The sequence below is a fragment of the Drosophila obscura genome, unplaced genomic scaffold (genome assembly GCF_018151105.1).
Source record: "Drosophila obscura isolate BZ-5 IFL unplaced genomic scaffold, ASM1815110v1 contig_170, whole genome shotgun sequence".
NCBI classification, from domain to species: domain Eukaryota; kingdom Metazoa; phylum Arthropoda; class Insecta; order Diptera; family Drosophilidae; genus Drosophila; species Drosophila obscura.
The window spans coordinates 434364-449414 of NW_024542758.1; the positions used below are offsets into that span (position 1 = coordinate 434364).

The following is a 15051-nucleotide window of genomic DNA, read 5'->3' on the forward strand; positions in this document are numbered from 1 at the left end:
TTGCATTGCATACTCGGAAGTCCCCCTCCTCCTCCCCAGCCCCCACACGCATCCACGCATTGGACTTTGCGATTCGATGGAGTGGAAATGGGCAACTGAATGGAAATATGGCGATTTAATGGGGAGATCGGACCATCGGTGCAATGGATCGGCCACACGTCAGCATATAATTGTGCAAGACTACCACGGACTCCCACGGATTACACCCTTGGAATACACCTTCCAATGAGAAGAGAAGTTCTGATATATTTAAACAAATTCAATTAAATTTCATTGAGTTATTATTGTTATTTCTATTGATCCATGTGTGGCGATATAGAGGCGCAAGAGTGTTGAAAAACCTAATAATACTTTGCCAGAGCATAATATGCGAGGATATGCTGAATTACGAGCATGTGGCATGCTCGATTAGATACATTATACCCACGAGCAGAGCGGTTTCTGACCCCCCATATTCTCCCCTATATGTATACTTTCGGGGAATGGGATACGAGCAAGGTATTCCGTGGTTTTGCACGCGTTGCAGTTTCAAACAACAACAACAAAGACAGAACAGAACAGAACAGAGAAATAAAACAATTTCATTTAAGAACAATTTGAATTAAATTTGCAATAAGCTGGGCGGGGCACGAGGAGAAATTCCGGATGTTGATCGAAAACAAAATGGACATACTTTCAGGCTGTCACAGTTGCGTAGCGTACATGTAGAATACTTGCTGTGCGTGTCATGGCCATGTAATTGTAATGTAGAATGTGCAAATCAAAAACTTCTTTCTTGATAAATTCCATTTAAATTCCATGCTAATAATGGTACTTGGATTTTAATCCCTCTGTGTGCTTCCTCCTAAAATACTTCTTAGAGTGAATGACTCTCTATGTAGAGTGTACCGGGGGCTATTGATTACCGAGCAGCTGGGGCAAAATAGAAAAAAAAAAAGGGAACAAAAAGAAAGCAAAGTAGATTCTGTGTGGAAAAGCTCTTCCCTCAATTGCTACAATGGCAGCGTGTGAAAAATTGCATTTTTCCGCATATGTGCACAGCAAAGACACAAAAGTCAAATTACAATTCCCTCTCGGAATATCCTCTTTGCTGGGCTGGCTGGCTGGCTGGCTCTATAGCTGTATAGCCCTCCCCCCAACTCTACTCCACTCCACTCCACTCCGCTCTGCTCTGCTCTGCTCAGTTCCGCTTCCACGTAAGCATTTGATATGCTTTTAAAATGCATAAATTAGTGCTGGGGAAAAGATTGAAATAGAAGGGGTTAGGGTTAAGAGAAAATCCGGGCAAAACAATTGTATTTTCTCAATGGACGACGCCTTTGTCGACCATCCCCCATCCCACATCACCCAACCAATCCTGCTCCCCCACTTGGCATATTCAGGATCCCCATCCCCCATCCCCGTTCGTACTCGGCTCTCTGTGTGTGGCTCTCTACGCTTGTGCTTGCTTACATTATCCCCAAGCAACTTTTGTCTGGCTTTTTGGCTCCGAGTTGCGAATTTTTTCGACCCGCACCGACTATTTACTCTTCAAGTTCTCCCAGGCTTAGAAATTAGAGGAGAAGCCGAGTGGGGAGTCTAGATTCTTTGCCATTTAACTAAGCTGGTTAGCACACAATGTGGAGTCGCAATCGCAGTCAGAGTCAGAGTCAGAGTCGGAGTCCAGTGCGAGTTGCCAACAAACAAAAACACACAAAATGCATATGGAAGAGCGGCTGCACAATCTGTGAGAGCCTGAAACAGACGCACTCCGGGGACCCAGTAGACCTGGACCCTCTTCCTGGATAAATATTTGGTAGAGCAGAAAAGAAGACCCATAGGTAAGTACGTTGGGTGCATCGCATAATCCAATCCCCGGCACAAGCCAACCAATAAGACAGAACAATTTCAATTAAATATCTCTCATCCGTTTTGTGATGAACAACATTTGGATTTTATTAAACAAGCAAGTAATGTGGGTGTGGGTGGGGCGGGGGCAAATTCGTTTCTGGTTTTTGGCAAAATATTAAACAAATGTGGAAAAGGGCTTAGAGCGGCTAAAGAGCTTAAATACTAAGTGCAGGCGACTGCATCTGCAGCTGCAACTGCAACTGCGACTGCGACTGCATCTGACATACATAAAATAGTAGTTTGCTACCGTATTTCATTTACATTAATTGTGACACAAAATATACAAATATGGGATCATTATAGCTCTATACATACACATACATACATACATACATACAGTATATACATATGTGGGTAAGGGTATACACATTTACAAATATCACAACAAAATGGGGCATTGCGAAGAGGGGGGGGGGATTCATAGGGGGAATTTAGCGCAGCAAACAGTTAAAAGAGTTAAAAGAGTTAAAAGAGTTCAAAGTTGGATGGGATAATCTGGTAAAATAAATGTTAAAAATGGTTAAACAGAGTCTGGGTACTGGAGCTCTCTCTAGAAGTCGCTTACGAAGCGTGTGTGGCGCATAAAAATAACAGATCCGCAGCGATAGATGTGTAGGTGTGCGGTGTGCTGGGGGGGGGGGGATGGGGATAGTTGGGGAGGGGGTCGGGGGAGTGCGGATCCATTTAATTTTTATGCGCAATCTATTCATCTCTCTCACATACACGTGCTAGCTAGGAAGGCAAGAGTCTTTGTTCTATTCAAGAGAAAATGTCGAGGCGTATGTATATGAAGTTTAAGGGGGGAGGGGTTGGGCTGTCGGTTGGGGGGTAACAAAAAGGAACCTATAATACTTTTGGCTGCTTCTGTGGGCTTAAAGCTTCTCGGAGTACTCGTGCGGTGGCAGCTTGACGCCATTCTCCACCTTAAAGTCGGGCTCAAAGCCGCGATTCTCGTGCTGGCCAATATATGCATCGCTCTGCTGCTGCAGGGCATTGGCCGCCACCTCGGCGTGATTGCGATTTCTGGTGATCTGTGTGGAGTTACGCAGTCCATAGCAGAAGTAGATCACATAGCCGATCACAATCCAGATGAGGAAGCGTATCCAGGTGTTGAGGTCCAGCTGGAACATCAGGTACAGATTGGCAAAGACACTCAGGCATGGCACGAACGGCACCAGCGGCACCTTGAAGGTCAGCTCAATGGTCGACACGGGCTGCATGCCAATGATCACGCCAATGAGGATCAGCACCACGCCCAGCAGACTCAGCGACACAATGCCACCGGTGCTGCTGAGATCGAAGACCTTCTGCAGGGAGCACCACACCAGGCACACGATGGCGAAGACAACGATGCCGATCTTGGTGATGCCGGAGGTCATGGTGTTCGGTTCCCGATACGAGTTGCCGTTGAAGAACTGCCGCAGCACATTGGGCGCCTTCACCGACACCAGCTTAGTCATGTCCTCGTCCTGGTAGCGCAGCACCAGCACACAAATGGCCACAATGGTGTAGGCCAGCAGGGTGCCGATGGACATCATGTCCACCAGCTGATCCAGGTTGAACAGCATCGCCATGACAGCTGCCAGGAGAAACAACACAGTCAGCGAAATTCAATTGAGGCCGCGTGGGCATGCAACTCACATGCAAAGAGGCCCGAGACAACGGTGGCAATCAGCGGCGTCTTCGTGTAGGGATGCACCTTGGAGAGCCGCTTGAAGAGGATGCCGTCGTTTCCCATGGCGTACAGGATGCGGGGCAGCGGGAACATGGCGCCCAGGAGGCTGGTGCACAGGGCGAACACCGCTCCGATAGTCACGATCCACTTGATGGTGATCCAGCCGACGGCGTCGAAGGCGTGCGGGAACGGGGCGTCCCTGTCCTGCAGGTAGTACGGCAGCATCATTGTCAGCACCGTGGAGACACCGAAGTAGGCCAGGAAGATGATGATCAGCGAGATGACGATCGACAGCGGAATGTTGCGCTTGGGATTGATGGCCTCCTCGCCCGTGGTGGCAATGCAGTCGAAGCCCACAAAGCCGAAGAAGCACTTGGCCGCTCCGGCCATCACGCCGGCAATGCCGAATGGCATGAAGCCACCCGTGCCGAATCCCTCGGGCACCTGGTCCTGGGGGATGCGCCAGTTGTCGCTATTGGCTGTGCGAAAGCATTAGAAATGAGTATCGGCCGAGACAAGAGCACCGCACCGCACCACTCAATGCACTCACCATTCATGGATCCGGCAACCAGAACAATGCAGATCGTCACCAGATTGACGCAGGTGAAGATGTTGTTCAGGAAACTGGACTCCTTGGCGCCAAAGGCCAGGATACCGGCCAGCAGCAGGACCATACCGAAGGACAGAAAGTCCGGATAGTCGCCCAAGAAGTCAACGTTCATGTGCATCGACCCATTCAGCGCCTTCGACATGTTGTTGTCGATCAGCGCATCAAAGTAGCCGCTCAGGCCACGCGCCACCGAAGCAGTGCCAATGACATACTCCAGGATCAGATTCCAGCCAATGGTGAAGGCCACAAACTCGCCAATGGTCACATAGCTGTACACATAGGCGCTGCCTGCTTTGGGCACGCGTGCCGCAAATTCGGCATAGCAAATGCCCGCAAAGGCGGATGCGACGGCTGCGATGAGGAAGGATATTGTGACCGCCGGACCGGCTATGTTGTAGGCCACCTGTCCAGCCAGCACATAGACGCCCAGGCCCAGTGTACTGCCCACGCCGAGGGCCGTCAGATCCAACAGATTGAGGACACGCGCCAGCTGGGACTCGCTTTCGTGGACGTCGTCCGTTTTGCGGCGGGTAAGTGCATTCCAGAATTTCGCCATTGCTAAAAGAAAGATCAGTAGAAAAGATCAGTTAGACATTGTCCAGGTCATGTTCCTCAGCATATCTAATCGCGACAATGGCAGCCACACAATGGATTTTGGGTAGGGGTTGGGGTTTGGGTTGGGGTTGGGGCTAGCTGGCATATCTCGACAAGTGGTTCGGTTCTTCAATGCGGCTGTGACAACAGCTAGAGAAACAGAGCCAGAACTCTCGGTCTGTCCTGATAGAAGCCCCGATATGTACGTATACCATACCCCCAGCCCATATTTCGCCAGCCCTAATAACATTTGTTGTCTGTCTTTCTGTTTCTGTTTCTGTGTCTTTGTCTTTGTCTTTGTGACACTGATTCACTGCGGAGTAAATCGTAACTCTTAAGTCGCAACTCGCTACTGGGAACAGGTCGAGGGGAAAGAGCAATAACATATGTACATACTCGTTTAATTAATGTCTGTTCAATGTACTCCACCGACTGTCACCGACTTGGGCCTTTTTTTGCCGCTCGCTTTCAACGAGAATAATTGATGAACTATACGAGTGCGGGTACAGGTAGGGGTTGGGGTACGAATGCGGTTTATAAGCTGTGGAAAACGTGATGCTAGAAATAGCCCACCATATAGCAATTGATGTGTCAGCTAGTAAATCAAATCAGGAATACAAAGTCATAGCAGACGTCTTACAATGTCTAACGAGTCACACAGATAGACACCGCTGAGGGCGGGGAACGCAATGCCAGAGATATTTCGCCATCTCTCGATTGTGCTCCAACCGATTTGCCAGTTAGTAACGGAGCTGCGATAATGGTTGATTATTTATGTGTGGAGATTAAACCACAAGCGAAACGCAATCGAGGAGGTATTCCATTCCAGCATTTTCCTCGAATGTAATCCCATCGGATTAATCGGCTATCAACACCCAGTAGGGTCATATATTACCGATATGTCTTGTCCCAATCAAGAACCCATTTCGTGGTACTACCTACTCGTATTTGGTTTTACCCAACCCCCATCGTGGGTTTAAAGTGTAATAATTTCGACCTCTTAGTAATCCTGATAAGGCTCCCTGCTGCCCATCGGGTTCTCGACGAGCACGCGCCTGCCTGTTGTGTTATCTTATCGGGGATTGAAAGGCTGATTAGCACCGAGAAATCGGTGTTAATACGAGGGCTAATAGAGCGACTCTCCATTCAAGAGTCTCTCGCCGATTTCAAGGGCAGCGCAGCGAAAGTAAACTCCTTTCAGATAGCGATCGCTAAGGCTTTCGCTTTTCCCAAGTTTTTCCACACGAACACAGACGTATCAGGGTCAGGGTCTGTCTGGCTACAAAGCTGGGCTAAGAGCCAATACCTGTTTCCAATGGCCTATCTACCGGACAAAGGCTTAGCCGAAAGCCTATCCCCGAGTGTTAGGGCTGCGTGATATTAATGTTAAATCATCGGAGCGAAGGTCAATCGTGTATGCGGCTGACCAGTTTATAGGTCACTCCAAAGCCCAATTAATTCAAATCTGTCATGGGAATAGACGGCTGGCAATCGAGTCAGAATATCGGTTCGAGTTTTATGCAAATTTTTGTGGCATATAAGGGGTAACGGGGGGGAACTTGGGGAGCCCAAGAAACTTCCTCGAACATGCTGCCACTGCGTGGTCAGTCAGTCATCTGGAGGGAGTTAGCCCGGGCCGGGCCGGTACGGGCCGCATTCCTCTTAGTATTTTTTATTATATTTTTTTATTTCGTTATTTTTCTTGTTCCTTTGATAAAAACACACACACACACGGGCGGCTTGGGGGCCCCAGCAGTTGGCAATTATAAATTGCACAATTTTATAATCACCGCATATTGTATACTTTATGATCATTCTCTTTGCTTTAGGTCGGTTCGAGACTTCGGGCCATATAAACAATAATTCCCCCCACTAATTAGGTGGGATTTGGCTGCTCGCTCGCTCGCTTGGCTTAGGCTTAGGCTTGGGCTTGGGCCTGGGCTGTTTGGGATTAGCGCGAGAAAAAGAACGAAGAGGAGGAGCAGGACGAGCAGGAGGACAGGACAGGACCTCCTCTCGACATCGCCTGGCATTTACACATACTTTTTAGCTCTTTTCTTTGCTCGCGGTTTGGTTTCACTTTGGTCACACTCGAGACACCGATCGGTGGGAAACTGTTTGTTTTGTGGGTTAAAAAAACGAACTAACTAACTAACTAACTGCCGATCAAGTTACCGCGCGCGACGCGCTCCAAAGTGTTTCTGATCGTGGGGCCGCTGGCGTTGGAACGGTTAAAGCTTTGGATTTCGCTTTTGACGCTCTGCTCTGCTCAGCTCGGTGCTGCTCGGTGCTGCTGCTACTGCTGCTGCTTGGCCAACGTCGGGCAAAAATATTGTTAACAACTTTTTCCCAAAACGAAAGCAGCGACGCCGACGCCGACTCCATCGCCATCGCCAGCGCCAGCGCAGCGCAGTTCGTGGATGTTTCCGGTTAAATCCGATTTAATGGGGAGGGCGCGATCGGGCCTTAGTCCCGATTTGAAGCACTTGAAGTACACGAACACGAACACGAACGAAGCCCAATTACATAAATCTACATACCATAAATCGCACCGATAATAACTGTGCTGTAGGTATTTAAGCAGGTGGGCCCTAATCGTGCCTCATCCATTCCTGACGTCACCGCCCGATAAGCCCCGTGTTTTGGCCATTGTTTTACGATTGTTTCTGGACTGGCTGTCAGCGCTCGTGCCATTGATTAGCCAGCCCTCGACGCGAGAGTCGTTAGCATTTGAGGCTGCCACATATCACTGTGTGTGTGTGTGTGTGTGAAGCAAGACATTTACAGCCCACTTTTAGGTCTTCTGATAGCCGCTCGCCCCGCTGAACATTCAGACACGTTCGCAGCGTACCCCGAATACCCCGAACTATGCGCTCGCTCCACCTGTGGCCAGGCCAGGCCAGGCCATGAATTCAGAGTGTAACACTTGTAAGCGGCGGCGGCGAATGCGTTCAGAATGCAGGCCGCTGTACCCGCTTGACACTGATCGAGACCTACAATGAGACGTGGACTGCCGTTCGACCTTGACACAGTTGGGCGGTGCGGGAAGCGCCCAGCCAAAGAGCTGACTTCGAGACGGCAGGCGGCATGTTTCGATCGTTCTGGAAACAGTTGTGGGGGCGCAGCTGGTCGCACTTACCAAACAGTTTTCACATTTACCTTTGGTTATTTTCCATGCGGATTGGGCGACCATTGAATGAAATGAGACTTTGAGCAACATCACGTCCTTCCCCGCCGCCCGCCGCCCGCCTTCGATATGCTTACGCGTTGAAAAACCATTAAAAAACGCGATGGTCTGCCTAGAGAGACGCAAACGGAGACGCAGCCTCGGGCCAGACCAATGACTTGTCAAAAATACTTCTCGAGTGAAAAGCTCGGCTCAAAGCAGTGTGGCAGCAGCCACGCGGAGACCGGCTGGGTCTGGGGCTGGGGCTGGGTCTGAGGCTATTGGCTATGGCCTGCGGCGGTGGCGGTGGCGGTGGCTGTGGCTGTGGGGTCTAGTCAAACTTGAAAAACAAATCAACGAAGCCGCCGCAAAACATCTAAAAAATCTCGTTTTGTTGGTCTATAGTAGGTATATAGGTATATATGTAAGTAGTAGGCCTAGTTTGCTGCAACACGATGAAACCCGCCCCGCCCCCACCCCCGCAACAACTGAAGCATATCCCACAGATACGAAAAACTCGTAGCTGAGATTTGAAATCTTTCAAGCGGTGGGTGGGTGGTGGTGGTGGCATCTAATTTGTGACTAACCTAACGATATCCCAAACGTCTCTATTTGGCGACTGTCTGTTCCACACAGAGTGGTGCCACTCCACTCTACATTCAGTTAACACTTCATTTTGACGTCAGTAGCATCGCTCTGTGACGTCACTTTGGTTTGATCAACAAATCAAATCACAGTCACCGGCCGTAAGATGGCCTAATTGATTGCTAATTTATGTTCGATTACTAGCAAATATTTGATCTTCCCATTGAGCAAACTCTTTGATAAACATTTTCACACCTTTTTCGCAGCATGGGGTGCTGTTAAGTCCCCATGGATAATCATATCCCCTGTACACCAACAACACCAACAACGAATTTCGCCTACTTCGTAGATCAAATATGAAGCCGATATCTCTTTTTGGGGATTTTGGCTGGGGGGTGCACAGTGCATGTGGCCCAATTGATTTATGAGTCCTGTCCAACATTGTACGATATTTGTTTGCCCTGCTTTAATTTATGATCGCATCGCTCAACCGGTGGACGGTTGAGCTTTACGACTTCCCGTTGCAGACATTCTGCCCAGGAATTTTTGCCTAATCGAGAGGTCCATTTATATGGCCCTTGCACTGGTTTTGAAGCACGCTCCATAAATAGTTATTTACGCATTTTGCAATTCCTTTTTATGGCCCACAATAATCCTGTGTGAATTATAAATATTTTTGCCAATTTTATTTCATCTTTCCTGTAGTGGTAGATGGCATCAGTTGGGGGGGTTTATAACATCCACCCAGACGGTCCATAAAAATTAACCGAAAATTTTTAAGTATAATCGCCTGAGTTCTCGAATATATGTATGTATATGTATATTCGTTCATAGCTATATTATCTTTCGCTTGTGGCCTGACACTTCTGGAGATTAATCGCCCGAGAATTCTTGACGTAGCAGAAGGCACTCCATGCGTTGGCTTAGTGCAAAGTCGGCCTGCGGGGCCATATAATTTCATACGTCTAAATCGTCTACGAGTATCTGATGCAATTAAAGTAGGCCCTCCATCCATTCGGCAAGACTCCTCGAGATAAGAGCCAGGCTAATAGCTGCACTCTACATGGCTCGACTCAGCGATATTCCCATGATAACCGGAGAGAGAGCGAGGGAATGATAGCGGGAATGGGGAGTGGGGAGTGAGAGTGAGAGGGAGACACTATGAATATCGCCCCAGTTTGCCACACATTATCTACAGCACAGAACATGGCACGGGGGTGGGCGTTATCTGTCCGGTAGGATGTCGGCGTCTGTGTTGACACGAAGAATGTCCAAATGAAGAGACAGTGAATTGGCTGTGATAAGTGAAGAGTGTTTCGTTGTAGTACTACATACTGCCTTTCTAGTGCCAGCAGAACGCCAAAATAAATTGTTGCAAAAACGATATCTTTTCCAGGCGGACTGATAGCAGCCATCTATTTTCGCGACCCAAACGGTAGAGAACGCTGCCCATTCACCCATCTATAATTACGGAGATTACTTTTGCCCCCCTCCTAGCCTGCCTCTTTATTACACTCCGCGAGTCACTGAACTCGCCTGGAGAATCCTCGCCTAAATGTTGTATGCACAATAAACGCTACGCGCATTATACTCGAATATGAATGGCCATTTTTATTTGTTGTTGTTTTTTGTTTTTGCTTTTTTTGTTTCGAAAAGTTTCAGTTTGACTGGAGTAGAACATTGTGCCGTGGTACTTTATAATATTAACAATTTTTATTAGCTGGTTGTCAGGTGAGCATTGGATTGTGGGGGGAGTCGGGGGAAGTCCGGGAGATGGCTGCCACAACAATGGGCTGTATTTTAATGCGGCTTGTTGAGTGCTCAGTGTGGCTTGCAAATTGTTTGTGACTTTGAAGCCGCCCCGGCCCGCCCCGCCCCGCCGCATGCGCTTGCATTTTTTATTTGACTGCTCTGCTTGGGGTTCCAGTGGGGAACGGAACTTTTCTTGACTTGACATTCGCAATGCAAACGCAGTCGCAAGGGTTACTCAGCCGGGCTAATTATGGAGATGGGAATCTGTGTGTGTTTGTGTGTGTGTCGGGGGGGTGCGCGCTAAAAACCAACTCAAATGGAATACCGAGAGCCCCAATCCGTGTAATCGTTCTCCAAGTGTACTTGCAATGGTAGGTTATCACCAGTCAGCGATTACAATGTAAGCCCCCATTCAGATATCGTTTATATTTAGTGCACATATTTCCAATTGGAAATGCTTGGCTCACGACTCGTGGCTCCTATTCTCAGAACAATATTTATATGGCAATCAGTTGATGGAGATTTTCTATATTGGCCGAAACACAACGAAATCTTCACTTGTGTAAACCCTGTCAGTATTATTTTATCGGTCAGTTTCTGTGGTTTCTGTGTGCACCCCCCACCTCCACAGTTGCCATGAGGCCTATTTCTTTTCACGTTATCATTGGGTTTATATTCGAAGAGGGTTTTTGTGCTTTGGTGTTTTTGCAGTGATAGCAAGTACTTTGAGGAGGTTCTCTCCATAAATCACAGTGCCGGAAGGGAACTGGTTTTAGGCTAAAGCCAAATGAATGATCATTAATACGGTTGGAATGGATCAGCATTAAGCAGAGGCTCCACTTCTAATTTTAAGTCGTTAATGATGGGATTGTGGGTGACCTTCCAATGTATAGACAGAAAATACAAACTACAAAACAATAAAAAGCACTACAGATATACAATTCAATATCCATACATATATACATATGTATGTATGTATATGTTCGTGTACATCTCTCTTTGTACAATAAAAAAAAGAACTTTAAATGATGTCATTTATGACACAAATGCGTGGAATACAAAATCAAAAGGAAAGTCCAATAAAAACAATAAGCAAGATCCGAAAATGTGAATAAAAAATGCAAAAAAAAAAACAAAAAGAATAACCAAAATTTTGAATAAAAAAAGCAAAGCAAAGGTCTCTCGGAGAGACCCATGTATATAAAAACTCTCTGAAACCGGAATAAACGTGGTGGAATTACCGTAGTACCCTCCGTTGCAGATTCGTTTCGTATTTTATTATATGGTAGAGCAGCAGCAGGCAACTCCGCGTAAGATTACAGAAAAGCCAACACAAACGACAGTCACGCGACGGCACTTTAATCGAAGTATTATCCGTTTATCATTCGCGCCTTATTTTATACATAAAACCCCGAGATCGAACCGAAAGCGAAGGGACAAAAAAAGATTACATTTATTGAACACGAACTGCTGCCAGCGCACACGGCTGTGCGGCCTTTATTACGCTAAACAAACTGCAATTAAGATCTGTAACCGCAGACAGAGAGCCAGGCAGGCGATGGAGATGGAGAAGGAGAAGATAAAGGGGAAACCAATAACCAGATGAGCGAGCATTGATGATCAGATGATGCAGGCCGGGTGTCAGAGCGTAATGGCAATAGATCTGCTTACAGTTATTTCATCTCTTAATAGCATGGCATTGCCAAAGCTGTATTAACCCTAGAAGCCTTTCATATACATAGATCAGCCAACTGCCGACTTATCTGATCATGTGCCTGAATGGAAATAATCTTTCAATTCGAATCTATTGCCAGATTAAATATGCGAATTGCCCCAATAAGTATCCATCTGTTGCAATGCTGCAAGTGCGTAACTCCTAAAGTTTTTCAAACGCTCAAATGGCAGACACCACAGCCCCAACGCCTGCTGCATTGGTGTTTTCCCGGGCGGTGTTCGGTTTTAGCCCAGGTGGTGCGGCCACGCTTCATGGAAAACGGGTTAAGGCTATCACCGCCCGTTGTAAGCTGCAATTAAACTGCAGCTACTAACTAAAGTATACATATACCTTTAGTACAGAGAGACGGGGGCTGGGCTTGCACTCCCTCAAGCCGTTCGCAGATTTGCATTCGGCGCCGCATTCGCAAATTAGTAATTCAACATTTATAATTAAAAAGTTGTGCAAACATTGTGAAGCATTTATTGCATAATTGCGTTTGGAGGTAAGCCAACAAAAAAAAAAAAAACAGAAAGAAAGAAGAAAAAACTCCATTTACCGACATTAATCGAGGTTTATTTAATGTTTTTATACCCGTACTCAAAAAAGAGTTAAGGGGTATATTAGAAAATATACACAGTAGATGTAGGTAACATATGCAGCAAAAAAAAATGTAAAATTTAAAATTTTATTTTTTAATTCTAAAATTCTAAAAAATTATCTCAAAAATGTAAATACTGACTAAGTACGGGTATCAGTAGAGTCGCGTCCCCAGAAGCGACTCACACGTTCCTTCTCGTTTTTGTTAAATCCTTGTCATATTTTTTCTGTACGTTGGAAGGAGGATGGACTGAATGGATAGCTGAATGAATGCGATGGATGGGTGGGGGGTGGTGGGTGGCGGGAAATAGGATTATCAATTTCATTTCAATTGGCCGGAAGCTATTTTCCGTCTGTTGATGATGTGTTTTTGTTTTGTTTTGAGAAATGAAAGCGGAATTCTTGTTTGTGGCTTTTCATAGATTGTTAATAATTTAAAAATTGTATGATGCACAGAAGATAAAAAAAAACAACCACTAGAATGATTAATATCTATTTGTGAGTAAATTAATGTAATGTATTTATAAACAATCCCCCAAGCCCAAACAACTGCACTGTAGAGTCGGCTGGTGTTTTGATATTAATTAAATTATATTTCGATACAAGAAACCATTTCTCATTTACGCTGAAAACTTGCTAATTGGATTGCCCCTTTATTCAATTAATTTATTCATTTAGCAATATTTAAAATTAAACCCAGACCCCACCAGAAATGGGCTCGACATCACATGGAGGGGCTGGGGCCAAGCCCATCCCAGCCCATCCAGAAAGCGAAACTGCTAATGGGACTTGCATAACTTCCGTCTTATATGTTAAGTATTTGATTGCCTCTGAGGTATGTACATATGTACATACTATGTATGTGCTACTCGTGTAATTATTCATCTCTTGAATTCGCAAATTAGTTGTAGCTTTTGAAGTCAATTTCGCAGACATCATATTTTAATCAGTGATTGCAAATTGCAAGAGAGTGTATTTATATTAATATTCACAACAATTTCCCCAACTAACTTCTAAACAATGCAAATAACTTTGCCCCAGGGAAAATACCAATCCATCGATGGTGGGATGTTTCTACATGGGTTGCGTTGCTGGGCGCTGCCGGGATCCAACCCTTTTGCTACCGAACATGCCGTAACAAATTACTTAACAAGTGATTAGCCGCAGAAAAGTTTTCAGCATCAAAGTCTGCCACGACGGCCGCCTCCCTTTGGCTTTTCCTTGTTTCCTTTTGGCCAACAAGCCTCGTAAATTAGAGAACACACTTTCAGGCTATTTCTGCATAAATTATTATTACGACCAAATTTCGGTTAGCGTTCGGGCAGCGTTCATTTCATAGACGCCGCCTACTCCTCGCTCTGCCTTCTGTGCAAAATATTTGCCTATGCAATTTTCCAAATGATGATGATGGTAGATGGTAGAGACCTGAAGCGCCCACGAATTTCTTGGTGCTTCAATTAGGCCCTGACACAATATGCTTTTAATTGTCGCGAATTGTCACAAGACCATTGACAAAAACGAGAGTGATATTTATTTATTTTTATCTGATTCATTCCACTTTCACACACAATTATCACGGGGCGATTTGTGATTTCTCGCTTGACTTTTTTATTGTTTGGCCCCACAACGCGGAAATGTCTTTATTCCGCGAATACTACTCGGTACGAGCATGTGTGGAAATAAGTGGGGTATATGCAGGTATGCTACTGGGATAGTCGGTAATTAACTGGATAGACTGGGCTGTCTGTCTGCCAGTCGTTTAACTGCGATTTGCGTTTTAAATCAGCTTCAATGAACGAATATTACAACAAATGAACTGGGAAGGACACAGAAGGTAAGTACAGTTTTTCAATGGCTATGGCAATCTATATTTCAGATGTACATACATATTACAGATCCAAGCTTAATAAAGGCAAGTCCAATATATTGTCTTAGAACTGTGCAAGTTTTAGGACCTGCATGCCAGTGTCTCACTCGAAACTCTTCATTCAAATCAGCTTTCAACCCGTAATAAATTGATCAATGATGTTGGTGGTTTGACTCAGATGAAACCAGTTAAATACTAGTTTAAAGCAGCGCCATAATTATTTATGGGTGCCATAGAGTACGCATATGTATTATCTCTGCTTCGGACTCCAAAACAAACTCAAAACTCTCTGGGGGTCGGGGCTCAGGGGCTCTGGGCTGGCTCTTGACTCTTCACACACCAACGCGTTATTATTATTACTCCGTACCTTGTTCAGACGTCAGACAACAAACAGATCACAGAGAACACCTGTGGAAGCCGCGAGAGCTTTGGAATCAAATCAAACGAAAACAAAACAAAACAGAAAATATAAAAAACACAACCCAACCGAATGCTTCGAGCGCTGGCGATGAACTCAAGCGGGCTCTAGAGTCTAGACAAAAGTCCGCCCGGTTGGCACAGTGAATCCGTGAATCGCAGCAGCAAACAAGCAAAAAAT

The 15051-nt window shown here is 46.0% G+C and overlaps 1 protein-coding gene across 3 annotated transcripts; it reads right to left on the reverse strand.

Moving 5' to 3' along the window:
* Positions 1-1903: 1903 nt before the first annotated feature.
* On the reverse strand, positions 1904-14927 carry LOC111079019 (cationic amino acid transporter 3). Of its 3 annotated transcripts, none has more exons than XM_022374007.2 (4): positions 14821-14927; positions 4116-4733; positions 3532-4044; positions 1904-3469 (listed from the first exon to the last, which is right to left on the reverse strand). In XM_022374007.2, the coding sequence occupies exons 2-4, from the start codon at positions 4729-4731 to the stop codon at positions 2763-2765; spliced, it is 1836 nt and encodes a 611-aa protein (XP_022229699.2). In that variant the 5' UTR covers positions 4732-4733; positions 14821-14927; the 3' UTR covers positions 1904-2762. The 3 variants fall into 3 exon arrangements, with proteins under 3 accessions (XP_022229699.2, XP_022229698.2, XP_022229697.2); XM_022374006.2 differs by lacking the exon at positions 14821-14927 and adding an exon at positions 11514-11775; XM_022374005.2 differs by lacking the exon at positions 14821-14927 and adding an exon at positions 6813-6992.
* Between the last annotated feature and the right edge of the window lie 124 nt (positions 14928-15051).